Below are 16780 nucleotides of genomic sequence, written 5' to 3'. Positions count from 1 at the left end.
CTTCCTTGCCGCTGCCGACACCACCGAGTCTGGCGTTGGTTGGGAGGATAAACACTTGGGGGTAGACTCCGGAGCCTTAAACTTTTTTTCCAGGCATCCTTTCACTGCCGGCTCTGAAAACGGGTGACGCATTGTCTGCAACCACTCCTTCCACACATGGTCTAGTATTGGTATCGAGAACACAGACCTTCTCTTACCCATGTGGTCGCACAAAAAAACAGTCCTTTTTCTGTTCTTCCTGGGACAAACCAAATTCTTTGCATGCCTTTTCCATCATAGAATGAATGACGCAATGTCGTCCGGAGGGGACGGGTGAACTGGGCTTCTAGGGGTTTCCAACTCCACATCTGACTCCCAGGTTGGATCCCTGGAAGGGGATGATGAGATATCCGACATGGCTCCCCTGTCAGTCTCCGAGTCTGGCAGCTCACCTTCCTCTTGTGCCAGTGCTGAGATTGGCATGCGTAGGTGCGTCGGCTGACGGGACGGGCCCGGCTCGTCGACGGGCGACTGTGGCAGGTTTGCCTGAGGTAGTCTCTGGTCCAACGACTGTAACAAAGACTGAAGCGTGGACAGAATTTCCAACGACAAAACAGATTGAGGATTGAGAAGAGGGGCAGATACCGGTATAACGGATCCCCTTGTCGACGACTTGTCAGCCACTCGTAGCCCTAGGTCTGCTGGGCCAGCTGTTCTTGTAGTAAGGTATCCGGGGGGATCGGATCAAAAACTTCAGGCCTCCTGTAGGACCCCCGTCGATGAGGACATCGTCGACGCCGTCGGTGGGACGGTTGATGCCACCTGCGTAAGTGGCAGGGTGGAGGCCGATGACTGGACCGCCGTCGACGACAGTGACTTAGCAGGTGGTTTTGGCGGTCCCGCCTTTTCCACACTTTGCTTGCTTTTACTCGACTCGTGGTCAATCTATGATGATCGCCCGAGGAGGATTTCCTTTCCTTTTCATGCTTTTTTGATGAAGATGATTTCTTTGACGAGGAGTCTCTAGTTGAGTGACTTCCAGACGACTCTTTTTCCGTCGGTCGAGATTTCTTTGCCAGTGGTTCCGACGAGGTAGCGCGGCGTGATGTTTTCGCCGATTGTGTGGAGCCTACCTCCGAAGGGGGGTATATCCCCGCTCCATCATTCAGCCATGCCACCAGTCGTCAACTCCGGTCTTTGAGGGTTTTTTGAAAAAACCCTTTGCATATGTCGCAGTTATCCGCCGAATGATGAGGGTGGAGGCAATATATACAATCCATATGTCCGTCCCCCTTGTAAACTTTTTTCAAGCCGCACGTCGCGCATGGACGGAATAGCGCCTTTCCTGACACGGAGGACATTTTCCTTACTCAAAAGTAATGCAACCTTGTACAAAATAGTAAGACAACACGAGGAGATCCCACTACTTTGGAGACGGTTGAAATCTGAAGTGGAGCCGCGGGGGCGGGCCTCTTATACTGGGACGGCCTACAGAGCATGCGTAGGCGGGTCCTAAAAGGACGTAGATAGGAAAACTTCCGACACTTTTGTGTCCTATTGGAAAAGGCTATGTGTACCGAGGGGTCCCAGTCTGACGACGGGGAATATTCTAAGCATGTGAATCCATGAAAGATCCAATGCTGGAGAAGGTTGGTTTCACCTTAAGGACAAGGCCTGAAGTTCACTCACCCTTCGGGCCGATGTAATGGCCACTACTAAAAGGATTGTCTTTAAGGTTAATAACCTTAAAAGGACAGGTATGGATAGGCTCAAAGGGAGCACACATGTTAATGTTAAAGGACATTCGTACCGTGCACTATCACCACCGGAGTGGTCCCCTGGCGCACTCGAAAACTCAATACTAGTTTGAGGTCCCAAGTTGGGACTTAGAATGGGACTGGTGGAAATGTATTTGTCAGTCCTTTAAGAATTGTATCACAAGGGGAATCTTGAAGAAAGATACCTCTTCAGAGGAGCACTTAAAAACAGAGTGACAGAGCGCTGCAAGATACCCCTTGATTGTACCAACCTGGAGCCCCAAGTTGGCCAGTTGTAATAAGAATGATAACACTATAGGTGTACTGCATGTAAACAGATCTTCATTCTTATCCCTTCACCAGCTGCAGAATTTGTTCCAACAGCAGCGGTACAAGGTCTTGCTTGCTACGTCTTGCGGGAGGTCCCAATCCTTTTATCTCAACCTCTCAGAAAACATGCGTGAAGGTGGAGAGCCTTGAACTCTCGATGGAGAACCCGAACCTCCTCCCTACCAAGAGAGAGAGAAGGTCCTCTTTGTGGCAGACGTATTGGAGGGCAGGCGTACTGGAGGGCAGATGGACAGGTCTAGAAGGTCTGTGTACCAAGTACTCATGACCCAATCCGGAGCAATTAGGCCCATGGATTTCCCAAACTTTATCAACCTCCCGATGACTTGAGGAATGACGGGGATTGGAGGAAATGCGTACAGGAGTGGTAACTCCCAGCCCACTACGAATACATCTCCTAGAGCTCCTCTTAGTGGAAATGTCCTTGAGCAGTACCGTTTGCACTTCCGGTTGACACCGGTAGCGAACAGATCCACCTGAGGGGTTGCCCAAAGGGTGAAGATCTACTTATTACAGTATTGTGCAGAATTATGAGAGCAATGTTCAAGACCAGGATCGCTTCTCCTTGGGATCAATAGTTTTGTTCAGCAAATCTACAAACTGCTTCCTTCCCAAAGAGGGCAATAAATCCACAGGGAACCAGAGTCCTGGATTTTTAAAGTGTCCACCACTTCTTTCTGGTCTCCTGCTGCTTCCATTTAATGGTCTGCTTCTCACTGTATGTCGGAGGTCAGTCCCACGTAACTTCAGACCCATTTGCGCTTGGGTACCCGCACGCAGGGCTTCACATTGGTCTGTAACTGGGGCGTAGTAAGGAATGGCAAAACATCAGAGCTTCCAACAAATCAATGAGCTGGCTTTCACCACTTTATTGCCCATTTCCCTTGCCGCAAGGGGCCAACCTCAGGTCCTGACCTAGGCTTCCATCTTCGTCATTCACATCAACCTCATCCCTATGGAAACCTCTCCTCTCCCGGTCTCTACCACCAGATCTCCAAATTTGTTCCCTTTTCCCTCGCTTCCATATTCTCCGATTTTCATCGCCTCCTCCCACTCATTCCTCAACACATCCTTGGCTCACCATGTAGAAGCAGATTTTTAAAATGTTTGCCTACTCATTTCTTGAAAAGGTTCTGCTCCACCCCAAGACTCTGCTCCAGCTCTTGCAATTGGATCCCACATCCTCAATGCTCCCTTCACACCTCACCCAGCTATTCTCCCCACAATCTTGGTTCCACTAGGGTTTTGCCTCCTCCATACAACCTCTGCCAACTTCCTCCTTACAATCTTTGATGTGTCTAGCCCAACTTTCTCATCAAACGCTTGAATCCTTCTTACCACCCCTTCAAGGCAACCTTCTGCTCCAGTCTCCTTTCCCACACAATGCTCCCTGCGCCACTACCTGTGCGCCATCCCCCAATGACAAATCCTAACTCAACCAAACTGAGGTGTGTAGCTTTTGAAGAAGGTTGCGCTCTTCCCTCCGAGCTGGGTTTCCCCTGAACAGGTACACCTGCCGGCGGTATAAAGAGATGTTACAAGTTACTCACCGTAGTGACTAACGTGCCACTAGTCCCCTTTCCTCCATATTGCATGGGCATCCTTTCCAAGGGACAGGAGACAGAACCTTTTTCAGAGAAAAAAAACATTTCCCCTTTACATTTAGAGGCACGCGGAGGTGCACCCCTGGGAACATGCATTGTCCCGACTCCACCCTGCGGCGCCACACCTCAGTCCCCATAGACACGTCGACAATAGATTAACATTGCCTAATACCATTTTTATTTATTAGGGGGGAGGATGGTGGAACGTATGGAGGAAAGGGGACTAAGAGTACGTTAGTCACTATGGGGAGTAACTTATAATTACTGTTACGCCCTGTCCCCTTTCCTCCATACCGCATGGGTGTTTACAACTGAATATAGCCCCAGGGCGGATCTTAGAAACCGTAAGCAAACAGGTTTCTAAGATCCGCCTGTTCGAAAGCCATGTCTGATCTAGAGACGGCATTCAAACAGTAGTGCTTGCAGAAAGCCGAAGGGGTGGCCCATGTGGCCGGCCTGCTTATGACTTGCCAGAGGACATGCCGCTGGAATGCGATAGCCGTTGCCTTGGCTCTGACTGTGTGAGCTTCCTTGATGGCCGAGACCATCCAATGGGCTGTGGAGGGCTTGGAGGTCCGATATCCCGGTCTTGATCTGTTGTAGGTGAGAAGAAAAAAAAAAAAAGGGCGTCCGATTTGCAGAAGCACTCGGTCCTGTCCAAGTACCATTTCATGGCACACCAGACATCCAGGCAGTACAGAACTCTGTGCCTCATCTTTGGGCTCAGCAAAAAAACTTAGGCAGCACCATTTCCTCGTTCAGATGGAATGCGGAAGGCACCTTCGGGAGGAATGCTAGGTGTGTCCGCAGCACTACTTTATCCCTGTGAAACATAGTATGGGGCTCTGAGGTGACAAGCGCCTGGATTTCGCTTATCCTGCAAGCCGAGGTGAGGCCGACTAGCAAGGCCGTCTTAATGGTGACCAGCCCGATGTCTGCTAAGTAAGTGCAGCAAGTGTCTACCTGCACGCCAGAGTCTGCGAGGTGTGCCGAGAAGGAGAGCATGTCGTCCAATGTACATGCAAGAGGGTTGATATCCTTAGAGTCTGCCCAGTGGCAGAACCTGGTCCACTTGCTCTTATACCTGGCCCTGGTGGCTTCGCTCCTAGCGCCCTTTATAATCTCTAGATCAGCCTGGGACAGAACGAGGTGTCCTAGCGTGACCTGCTCAGGAAGCACGCTGTGAGGGCTAATTTCCGTGGCGCGGGGTGAATGACCCTGTCCCCTCTGCTGCGCCAGAAGATGTGCTGGGCCTGTCGTAGGGCAAATGATCGGTCTCTCCCGAGAGGCCGAGCAGATCCGAGAACCATGGTCTGGCTAGATACCATGGAGCTATTAGAAGGACGCTGAGTCAGGAAGACTCCTTGATCTTGCATATCACCCTGTGTCTCAGCGGCGTGGGCAGGAAGGCGTATGCTCTCATGCCGTTCCACTGAATCTGAAATGAGTCTGAAACTGTTGGCACTTCCTGTTGTCCCAGGAGGCAAAGAGGTCCACCTGGGGGTGTCCCCATCTGCTGAAGATCTGAAGTACAACGTCGTTTAGCTGCCACTCGTAATTGTCCACTCCCAGTCTGCAGAGCCTGTCCACCTCCAGGTTGGATTCCCCTGTGAGGTGGACGGCCATGAGGTACATGTTGCTCTCCAGGGCCTATTCCAACATGGTGACTGCCAGTCTGCACAGCAGAGGGGACATGGTAGCTCCCTGCTTGTTGACATAAGAACATGCTGGTCAAGTTGTCTGAAGGAGGACGACATTGCCCTTGATAACCGGAAGGAAGGCTCGGAGGGCTAGCCAGATGGCCTTCAGTTCCTGCCAATTGATGTGGTAACTCCTGCCGGGTCCAGGTGCCATGGACGCTGTGGTTGTCCAGGGTGGCTCCCCAACCCTCGAGAGAGGAGTCTGTGGTGATGGTGACCAGTGGGGTAGGTTGACAGACAGGTTCGAGCGTCCGCAGGTTGCAGTCCATAGAGCACCATGTGAAGTCTGGGTGAAGTGATGGAGGAATGTTGATCATCTCCGACTTGGAGCCTCGCTCCTGGTTCCAAGATACTGCAAGGTGCAGCTGTACCCTCATCCTGAGTCTTGGTAGGGGACGGCCAAGAGGACTGCTGCCATGAGAACCAGTAGATGTTGGTACCACCAGGCCGAGGTCCCTTCTCTGCTGATGAAGTGCACTGCAGCCTTCTTGATGGCCGTGATCTTGTCCTCTGAAGGAAAGGCTCTCTCGGGGGAAGTGTCCCAGATGAGCCAGGTGGTCAGTCTCTGCGTAGGCTGCAGCTGTGACTTCTTGAGGCTGAGTGAAAAACCCAGCTTGTGCAGTGTGTTCATAAGAACGTGGGAAGTGGGGTGCACCGCTTCCGGAGATGTCGCCCTGACGAGCCAGAGGGCCGCCACTGTATTCACCAGCCTGGAAAAGATCCTGGGGGCCCCCCGAGTTGAAGCCGAAAGGAAGCACCTTGTATTGAAAATGGTAACTCATGATCCTGAATCACAGAAAAGAACGATGCAGCTGCCAGATCGGGACGTGTGAGTACACGTCCTTCAGATCCAGGGAGCACATCCAGTCTCCCCTTGGACAATGTCTCCGCTATCAAAGCTGGTGTAACCATCTTGATTTTTTTGTAGAGGTAGGTAGAGGTTGAGGGTGGAAAGGTCCAGCACAACTTGGGCCTGCCTGGTTCTGCCAAAAATCCTGGAGTAAAAGCCCAAGCCTCGCTGGGAGGCTGGAACTTTCTCCACTGTCTGGCTCTCGACGAGAGACTATCTCCACCAAAATAGATGCTGTCCCAACCTGTGAGGAGTGGAAGAGGGAAGAGCTGCTGGGATAGGGAGGTGGTACCCTGTGGATACTACGGAGAGGATCCAGGGGTCCGCAAAATTCTGGCACCAGAAATGTGCATGAAGAGCAAGCCTGCCCCCACTGGAGACACCTGGACCGGGAGGGGAGTGTCATGCCTTCTTTCCCTCTGAGGCGGTTGCGGAGGAGTGGGAAAGAGCCGTTACACCCACACCCCCCTTTTTGTTGCATGCGCTGATGTTGGGTCAGCAAACGGTCAGGCTGCCTGAACCTCTGCTCTTGGAAGCCGCGGAACCCTGCATATGTACACCCCTTGTCAGAGCGCTGCTGTGACTGGGTGAACGTTTTGGGCGTGGTCTTTGTAAGGATGGATAAAGACTGGGTCGTTTGTGAGCCGTTTTTCTTTTTGTCCAGCTCCTCATCCGTGGTGGAGTGGAAGAGGTCACCTCCTTCAAACAGAAGGTCGAAGATGCATTCCTAGACACCCGGGTTGAATTTAGTAGCACAGAGCCAGGCTGTTCTTCTCATGTCTGTGGCAATGCAGATGGCACAGCCAGGAGGTATCTATGTGGGCCACGGTGGACTCCATGATGTCTTGTACCACCATCTTGGCCAATTGTGATTGTCTCTGCGCCGGAAGCTCTGAGAGAAAATCTGCAATTCCCCACCAAAGCCTCTGGTTGATGGCTGCCAGCATGGCATCCACGCTGGCTTGACGAAGTTGCAGGGATTTGTGGGAATACAGCTTCTTCCCGTACGCCTCCAAGATCTTCTCCTTGCCTAGCAGCGCCGTGGAGGCAGAGGATGACTGAGGTTTGGAGTATAGTGATGCTGCAGCGATCACCGAAGAGTGCGGCTGAGGGTTGGCTGATAGCAAGAGGGTTGGCCGATAGCAATAGTGTATCCCCTCCACCTGCCTATACTTGGTGCCCTGGCATCGAATGACCAGCTGGACCGAGTGGGGCTTGAGCCAGCCCTTTTTGGCCAAGGCAACCACATCCTTCTGCATCAGGATCCCTGTTCTTACTGTAGGCCGCAGTGTAAGGACTTTAGCAAAGAGCCCCTCTGCTGGTTGCTCAACCTCGGGTTGAGGAAGGCCCAAGTACTCCGTCAGCCCTGTGAGACGTTCATGGAAGGCCTTGGCTGACGATTGTGTCGGGGTGCTCCTCATCCGTGTCCACCTCAGGGACCGGTTGGTCTGGCACCGGTGGAGGGGTGCTGGGAGCCGAAAGCTGGGGTGTGGCGACCAGAGCCAGAAGCTGATATGGAACCGCCTGTACAATCAGCTGGGTGGGCCTGAGCGGGCGGCTGAGGCTGAACAGGGGCCTGCGGCGCCGGAGCCATTGGCGGGAGCATGTCCCCGATGGCGTCCCTGAGGATAACCCCCAACTGAGGAGATTGCATGAGCCTGAGTAACCTTTCAAAAAAAATCTGTCCTCACAGACTGGAGGGGTGGTAGGTGATATTGATGGGGTAGTGGCCGGCTGCTGGAGCCGTTGCGTGCCCTGCCCATATGGACACAGCGGGAACCTGCAATGCGCAAATGAAGGGTAGGCTGTAGGGTACATAGTTGGTTGATACCAGTCCCACCTATGCAAGAGGAAAAATAATTTATCATTTTATTACTATATGATTAATGTGTTGTGGGGCGTGGCTAGTCAGCCATGTAAAAGGCTGGAAGGATCTGGAGCTCTGACAGAATCCTAAATGTCTGCCCGCCAGCAGATTGCAAAGAAATTAACCTTGGAACAAAGGCCCAGCTACATGAGAATGTGGGGCACACAATGAGCCATGCAAGACTTGGGACGGACCATCTGACAAGAACAGAATAGCATTTTCGGCTTGCAGGAAGGTTGGCGACTTCACACCCAAAATGGCCGCCTGCAAGAACAAAGGACCAAGATACAGTGTAGCCCGTACAGCGCAGGGCGGCGCATCAGGAGAAACTAACTGAAACTGATGAAGCCGCCGGCCAGAAGTAGCTGAGGAAAGCGAGCGGGCCACCGATGCTAGAAGAATAGTGGAACACATGCTGATGCAGCAAAATCCTCGGAAGACATACGGAGCGCACTTACAAGTCAGCGGGATGAACAGCCAAGTGAGAGTCCGAACGGGAGGGCTCAGAGACATCAGCCAGCGCGGATGATGGTGCGGCATGTATCAGCATGAAGGACAATTATATGGCCCCTCTCAACAACCCGCAAACAGAGCGCAACTGGACAAGGAAGCCTGGGCCAGAACGGGCCTGAAACAGCAGACAGCACGGGCTTGTCAGGGTGCTCGCCCGAGGGTTAAGGAGAATGATGACGGAGGTGAAACACACAGCACCCGCTTTATGAACAGCGGAGGCATGAGTACCGCGTAACATAAGCCTACACACCCGGCGCTGAAGGAATACATGTTGACTATGTAGGCAAGCGTACGCCGAACGAAATGTCAATAATGACATTGTATTGCACCGGAGTACGTCGGCTCATACGAGAGCACCTACCAGGAACGTTTGCTTTCTTTTTGATGCGCATCCATAAATAGCTTGCTGCAGGATGTGTAGGGCAGCTTGTGTGTAGACTGGAAGACAGTGAGTGAAGCGGACCCCATAAAGAGGGGAGGAGGAGGCTGGCTTATAACCGGTCTGCCCCCACAACATACACCGCAGCGCCTACAGGCGGTTATTGGGAACAAAGAAGGGGTCTTTACACCCAACGGTCAGTGCATGGAACAGGAATCATGGGGGCATAGAAGCCTCCACACCCCCTGGGGGAGCAAGACCGAACAAGGCCACGCCAAGCCTAGCGGCGGCGCACAACCCACCACAACAATTGGGAGAAAGGAGTATGACACGGGAGCACACTGAGCAGACACGTCCAGTAGTACCGCTAGTGCACAGTGGTACACCTTGGCCCATAGTGAAGCAGTCCAGGACCCCAGGTAGAACCAAAAGCCACCAGGTCACTGCGAGTTCAAGATACGAACACAGTAACACAGGAGGTCGCGGACAGCATATCAAGTGAAGTGAGGATGGCAGCCAAAGCACCCAAAGTGAAAGGAAAACAACCTACTATGGATAAATATGCCAAAACTCCAATACAGACGGATAAAGCTAAAAACAAAGAGCAGCTCACTGGCAGACTCAACAGTAGTGAGCAGCGAACAACAGAATTTGAAGGCAATAGCGGACCTGAAGGTCATTTGGGAAACCAAGCTCGAAGCAGCGATGGCAAGTCTCAAAACGTCACTAGAACACAAGATCGACGCGGTGCAAGTAGACGTGACTCTTCTGCGCCAAGATGTGAGAGCGATAGAGCGCACAGGTGTTCTGGAAAAAGAGGTACTACCACTAGGAAGGCGAATGCCTCCGAGATCCATACACTGCGCCAGCAAGTGAGTAACCTGGAGAACAGGGCCGAGGAAGCCGAGGGTCGGGCCCGAAGAAATAACCTACGCATAATAGGGCTCCCGGAAGGCGGGGAAGGCCCTAACCCCACAGACTATATTGAAAACATGCTGCTGCAAGAAATAGACTGAGGGGCACCGACACAGGGGTTCGCAGTGGAAAGGGCCCATCGGGCATTGACACGAAGATCAGCACAGGGAGCCCACCCTCTCTCCCCCAAGGCCGATCATTGCCAAAATACTAAATTATCAGGACGGGGAAAAGATTCTAGAACACTTTCGGAAAGGAGGCACAATCCGGAGGGCATCAGCAGACATAACAGCATACCCAGACTATACACTCCAGGTGCAAAGACGCTGGCTGAACTTCGGCATGGTGAAAACAAGATTGCGCGAGGCAAACTATAAATACATGCCGATGTACCCGGCAAAACTGAAGATTTTCCACAAAAACAAAGCCTTATTTTTTGAAACCCCAGAGGAAGCTATGGCATGGTTGGATGCACAGAATGGCCCGCTGGAAACGGGCGACCACCAAGACAGCGGAAAGGGCAAGTGAGGTGGCAGTCAACAAGATTGAGGTGCTGTATAAATAATGACACTGGGACTGGAATATAGACTTGTGCTTGGCAGCTAGCAAGAGGGCAATGTAGAAGGCGGCCAAGCATACACTAGCATTGATGCAGGAGATGTTTAGTACCCAACTCATACCCCAGTAGATAGACTAGATAGATTGCCATTAGAGTGGCAACCACCTGCTGTGTTCTTGCACCGGGCTAGCCAGGGCAGGACTAAATGCGGGGTAGCCTGCGATCCAGGGATGGAGCTGGGCAATTGTTGGGGATTGGAAGTTGGGGTTGGGAAGGGAATAAAGTTGGGGAAGTTGCGGTGTTGTGGGTAGTTTGGGAAGGAGAAAGAGCCTACGTACATGGGAAGGGGAAAGAGCCTACGTACATGAAAATTGGTGCTTTAAGCAGCAGGGGAAGGGACACAGGGGAGGAGGCGTGACATGGTTGAAAGATGGGGGAACTTAAGGTAATCTCTTGGAACCTGAGAGGGCTTAATAGCTACCTAAAAAGAAACAAGGTCATGATGCATTTAAGGCGGCAGAAAATAGATATAGCCTTAATACAAGAAACTCACCTTACAAAAGAAAAATTGGGGGTAATACAGAAGAAGTGGAAGGGGACTGTTTATGGAGCAACGTATTCGGCCTATGCCAGAGGAGTGATTACTTGGGTAGCCCCGCATGTCCCATTCGTTACTGCAATCCACAGCGGAAGAGGATGGGAGGAAGGTGGCAATACAGGGGTTGGTGGAAATGTATTATTAACACATATGCCCCAAATCAGGACACAGTGTCATATTTCTAGACCCTAAACAAACTGTGCCCGTACTTGAGGGAAGCAGTGATCTGGGGAGGTGATTTTAACTGCACATTAAACCCACGGGTAGATAGGTCAGACAGGAAAGCAGACAGGCCCGCCCCTGCGGCCAGAGCCTTGAAGACTTTGCTGATAGATTACCGGCTAGAGGATACATGGCGGGTACAACACCCACAAGATAGACAGTACTCGCATTACTCCGCCCCTCAGAATTTGTATATGAGGATAGACTACATGTTTGCCACACAAGACATGGCGGAAATAACACAAACGGAATACAAAGCAAGGGTTCTGTCGGACCACTCGCCACTGGCCCCAATATGGCAATACCGTCCCCCAAGGGCTAGGATCCCAACGTGGCGGCTTAGAGCAGAGGCCCTAAAAGACGCTATGTTTAGGGAGGACCTAAGAGAAGAGAGATTACATTATTTTGAAGACAATACTGGGAGTGTTGATTCGGCCGGCACACTATGGGAAGCATTCAAAGTCGTGGTGAGAGGAATAGCTATAGCCAAATCTAAAGGGCTGCAAGGAGGGATAATTAGGGAATTGCAGAAGGCGGAGAGCGAGTTAGAGACAATGATGAGCAAGGGAAGCGGCACCAAGGAAGAAACGGAAGCCATAGGCCAACTGCAACAGGAATGCGTAAAACATTGGAAAAGATTATGCAATCTAAACTATAAAAAATACGTAGAGGCAGCATGCAGGTGGCGACAAACCGGGGAGGATGCTGGCCTGGTTGTATAAAAGCGAGACCCCCAGATCACTGATTAGAGCAATACCAGGGAAGAATGGGCAAATAGTGGACACCCAAGAGCGAGTAAACTGAATTCCTTGAATATTATGAACACTTGTATGAAGACGAGGGAGGGAGCGACAGCAAGGAGATGGACACACGTAAGCAAATTAAAGGATTTAGCATATATACTTGCAAAGCGCAGAATTGGGAAGGCATGTAGCAGACCAAGCGTGGAAATCTGGTGGAGAGACCTTCAGAAATGGACAGAAGCAGAAACAGTAGTATGGCAGGAGGCGGGGCATAAAGGAGGGGAAGCAGCAGCAGAAACCCTGATTACCTGGAAACATCTAGTAGCCACTCTGTTCGGGCCCGCCCAGGACTGGTCTATGGACCAGGACTCGGCGGAAGATACAAGGAAAGAGAACCCAAATGAAGAAACTGAGGATGGCGGAATGGAATAGGCTCAAGTTGGGGGGGGGGGGTGGGCAGGGAGTAGGCAGTGGACATTGATTGATATATGCTAAAGGTTGGAATATTGTGACATGCACTGCAGATTTTGTTGTTTGTCGTGTGTGGAAATGATAAAAATTATTTTAAAATAAAATGATTAATGGTTTGTGTTCCAAGTATAAACTGGTTTACTACTACTACCACCACCACCAAGTAGTTCTCTGATTTGTTTTCAAAAAAGATCTGTCAATGATTGAGACTTGTGTGTGGGATTATCTAAATGTACTTGGGTAAAAAGAATTGCTGTATTAGTGACCCTTTGGTAATTTTTCAAGAGTAAACCGTAAAATTATTCAGGGATAGTCATAGGTTGCGAACAGTGTTCCGATGATACGTGCACAATATGGAATTGCATACGTTAATTTTTACATTACAAGGCGATGTGGTGTTGTGTTAAGTATTTGCTTTCCATTTAACACATTTTCAATATGGATGCAACAACGGGGTCCAAGTAATACTTCTTGGTGATGGCAACGACTAAAACAAACAAGGGGATGTTCCAAGTATTTCATTTCCTGGAGCCCAAGTAGAAAATCCTTCAAGGCTTGATGAGTGAAGTGCTGCCTTATTGTGCCTACCGACACTGCAATCCCCTACTGCCGAACCAGACAAAACATTTAAAAGGCATGTTTTTAAAAACGTACTTCTTGGAATAAAAGGCATCATCTTCTTTAACTTCATTGACAATAGCTTTTGGCGGCTCCTCACTGTCCTCATTCCCGTCTTTCTCTGTTATGGTAGTAAAAAGAAAAGAAGAAAAAAAAAAGGTTTTAAAGCAGCAGGTATTGACGTACGCATAAAAAAAAAACAAATGGAAAACGGTTAAGTACACAAGAGTTAACCAGTCTCCATACTATACTTCATGGTGAACCGTCACCTTTTCTATGGACTTCGCTTGAAGAATGAAATACATGGGTAATATCGAAAACCTGTAAGCAAAGAATTACTCAATGATTTTCACTTCACACTTTCGAACAAGGTCAACATCCCATCTACTTTCAAAAGCATTCAGAGGATACTTAACTGCACACAACTTATAACATTTAAAGCAAATAGCATCCTGGATTTTAGGGCAGTTCTGACTCTTGCTAGCCAGTTCTAAGGCGGCAAAAACCATGATTTGATGCTACAGGGTCTCAGTTTACGTGTCTGTAACCCGAGGCTCTCAGGTGTTTTGGACTACGAACCCCACATTCCTCTCCACCGGCTATGCTGACAAGGGTTGGTGGAAGTTGCACTCCATATTATCCAGATCCCAAAGGTTGTAGATCCCAGTAATAGTTGGAGAAATGCCATACTAGTAATCCCCCTGGCGTATTGAAGTCGTAATGCTGTAAACATCAGTCTTTAAGCAATTATGCATGGTAGGTCATTTACCAACTCCCCTCACAAATAAAACAAACTTTGAACTTGCAAAGAGCTCAATTGTGCATTGATAAGAGCATGTTTAAAGCAATCAAGCTCCAGCCTGTAATATGGGGATTTCATGTCCGCTGCTCCCTAGTGAGACATTTGACGCTCATATGACCTGGTCTGGACACAATGCAATTCCGACACCAGCATTTTCTTAGGGCCAGGGAAAGAAGTTAGCTGGTGGGGGCAGTGATCTACCAGAGGCCTGACGTGCCAGGAGTTCAGGCTCCAACCAGCAAATAAATGTCGCAATCACTGGCAGTAATGGCGCCGATAATTCCGGAAATCCCATCCATGGAGTCCAATGGCACGATGGAATGGGAATTTACTGGCGTCCCCGACGCCCATAATATCCCAGTAATACCAGTGGTGGCAAAGGCAAGCAAGTTTTGCCAGTATCCCACCTGAATTACCGTCGGGATACGAGCAAAACTAATGAGGGCCATAGCGTTTTAAATTTGGTATTTGGAATGATTCATGAACTATGTCCTGGGGATCAGATTGCCTAGAATAAATAAAGTGAATTTTCTATTCAAGGCTTAAAAGCTAATGGTTCTATAGAGCCATCCTTGATCCCTCCCCACTGCAGCATTCCTCATGAACAGCCGAGTGTTAAGGAAAATTTCAGACCAGTGGTCAGGGTTTGTTAAGTGGATTTTCCCGATTTGGGAACTATTAGTGATGCTCACCAGGCTCACCGGGCTCCCTCACTGGGAGTTGTGACAGAGCAGTCCAGCAGTAGGTGGCTCACAGGTGCAGTACACAGGTGCAGTACACACTTTGCATTTATTTTTTAAAGTATTTTATTGGCATTTTTAGTATAAGTCCAAGAAACATGGCATCAGTTGTCTCTAACAGCAATACAGTTCTCGCTAACGCATGCCAATAGTACGTGAACAACCACAATAGAAGTAACACAAATAGTCTTCACTTAACAGGTACAATAGGTTATTGAATCTTTTTATAGTTGGCGCAGAGTTATCAGGGACGCATTTCAGGATCTGTGGAGTCCATTGTGGGTTTACACTTTAGTCCATAGGTCTGTAGTATACATTAAGTGACATAGCAATAGACATATACCCATACAAGCATAGTTTACAGACACTCATGGGGGCTGGTCATCTGAAGGGTGGAACATATCCCACAGCAGTGATTTCCAGGATTCCTAACTTGCACTGGGGTCCGCTGCTGCGCTAACAGAAGCACTATCCCATAGTCTCGTTTCCTTTTCTGCCCAGTCTTCAAATTCCCTGCACCAGCGTGGGTATTGCAGGCCCTTGGCCGATTTCCACGCTAATGCAATAACTCTCTTAGCCAGTATGCATGCCATGTCCATTCATTTCACAATGTGTCTGAATTTGCCAATCATGGGATATGCTCCCAATATGCATTCTTTCGGTTTCCAAGCAGATAGTGAATTTTACTCAAACCTATACTCGAAAGATACATATGATACAGCCTGGGAAACAATGGAGACAAAAGTATGGGACCTGGTGTTTAAACGTGCTGACATCCTTCACGCAATTAAAAAGGTGCGAGACTCCACAGCACCTGGACCCGATGGCCTAACAAATTTCACGCTTAAGAAAAATCCAGAAGCATGGACAGATTTTTGTGTAATTTTGTTTGACAGAGTCATCAAGAGCCGCTCAACCCCAAAGTCGTGGAAAAGCGCTGTAGTGGTCCAAATTATCAAAAAAGGGGACCGAACGAATCCAAATAATTACAGGCCCACAGCGCTGCTCGACGTTTTAGGAAAGATCTACGCCAGCCTCTTGCAACACAAACTTTTGAAATGGGCTGCAGAACATAATCATGTAGACCCCAGACAAGCGGGCTTTGTAAAAGGAGTAGGATGTGGTCTAAACTTGCTGCTGTTGAACCTCCTAAAGATGGAAGCATTGAGGTCAAATTCGAAGATCTATTTGGCCCTGATCGATCTGTCACAAGCGTTCGATAGTATAAACAGGGAGATGCTGTGGAGAAAACTCATTAGATGGAATTGTCCTCCCAGCTTAGTCGACGCAATTCGAGACCTACATACGGACACTTCCATCATCCTGGATGAGAAAGGCACGCTGTCTGCCGAAATCGGGACATATAAAGGAGTGAAACAAGGTTGCCCGTTGGCTGTAACTATCTTCAACCTCTTTATATCTGACATAAAGCAAGCATTTGACGGAGTAGCCACGTTTCCTCCAAAAATTGATAGGTCACCCACTGACTATTTAGTCTATGCAGACAACCTTATTCTGATAGATTTGACCCCCATAGGGCTCCAGCGAAAACTGAACTGTCTTGATTCCTATATAACTTCTAATGGTCTTCAAATTAATAAACATAAATGTGACATTTTAACTTTTGAGAAACTACAAGGAACGAAGCGACGGAAACAGAAGTTCAGCTGGTACTTAGCAAACGAGCGTCTGCAAATCGTAAAGAACTCCATCTATTTAGGCATGAAGATCAGTGCCGGTAGAAATGATGCACCCTTGATCGCCGCCGCAAAAAGCAAAATGCCGGCAGATGGCATGCCAAGCATTACTGATTAACAAAAAATGTGGAAAATTTTCTCTAAGACCGACCATTACATTTTTTTTTAACAAAAGTGGTACCTGTTCTCATCTATGACGGGGAAAACGCTTTCGGCTGTCCTAGTACTGTGTGGAACTCAATTGAAAACATCTTTTGGACCAGAGTTCTGCAGCTTCCAAAGGGAGCCTCTACTATAGGTCTACGGTACGAACTGGGCCTCATCTCAAAGCAAGAGTCACTTGGAACTTACTGTGCTTGTTTAGAAAAACGATGGTCAAAACTCCTGTGTTACAGTTCCAATTGCTACACAAGCCCGA

The 16780-nt window shown here is 49.3% G+C and overlaps 1 protein-coding gene across 7 annotated transcripts in view; it reads right to left on the bottom strand.

The window, feature by feature from the left end:
* The window catches only part of NUP50 (nucleoporin 50), a 431487-nt gene that overhangs the window by 122296 nt on the left and 292411 nt on the right, over positions 1-16780 (bottom strand). For all 7 annotated transcript variants that reach the window (XM_069628169.1, XM_069628172.1, XM_069628173.1 and 4 more), the window contains one exon: positions 13160-13244. In XM_069628169.1, the coding sequence (XP_069484270.1) occupies positions 13160-13244 (85 nt within the window). The remainder of the gene's footprint in view (positions 1-13159; positions 13245-16780) is intronic.

This window comes from Ambystoma mexicanum, chromosome 12 (assembly GCF_040938575.1).
Source record: "Ambystoma mexicanum isolate Mex_15411 chromosome 12, UKY_AmexF1_1, whole genome shotgun sequence".
Lineage (NCBI taxonomy): Eukaryota > Metazoa > Chordata > Amphibia > Caudata > Ambystomatidae > Ambystoma > Ambystoma mexicanum.
Note: the sequence above shows the minus strand (reverse complement) of the source record. Positions and strands in the feature narration are given on the sequence as shown.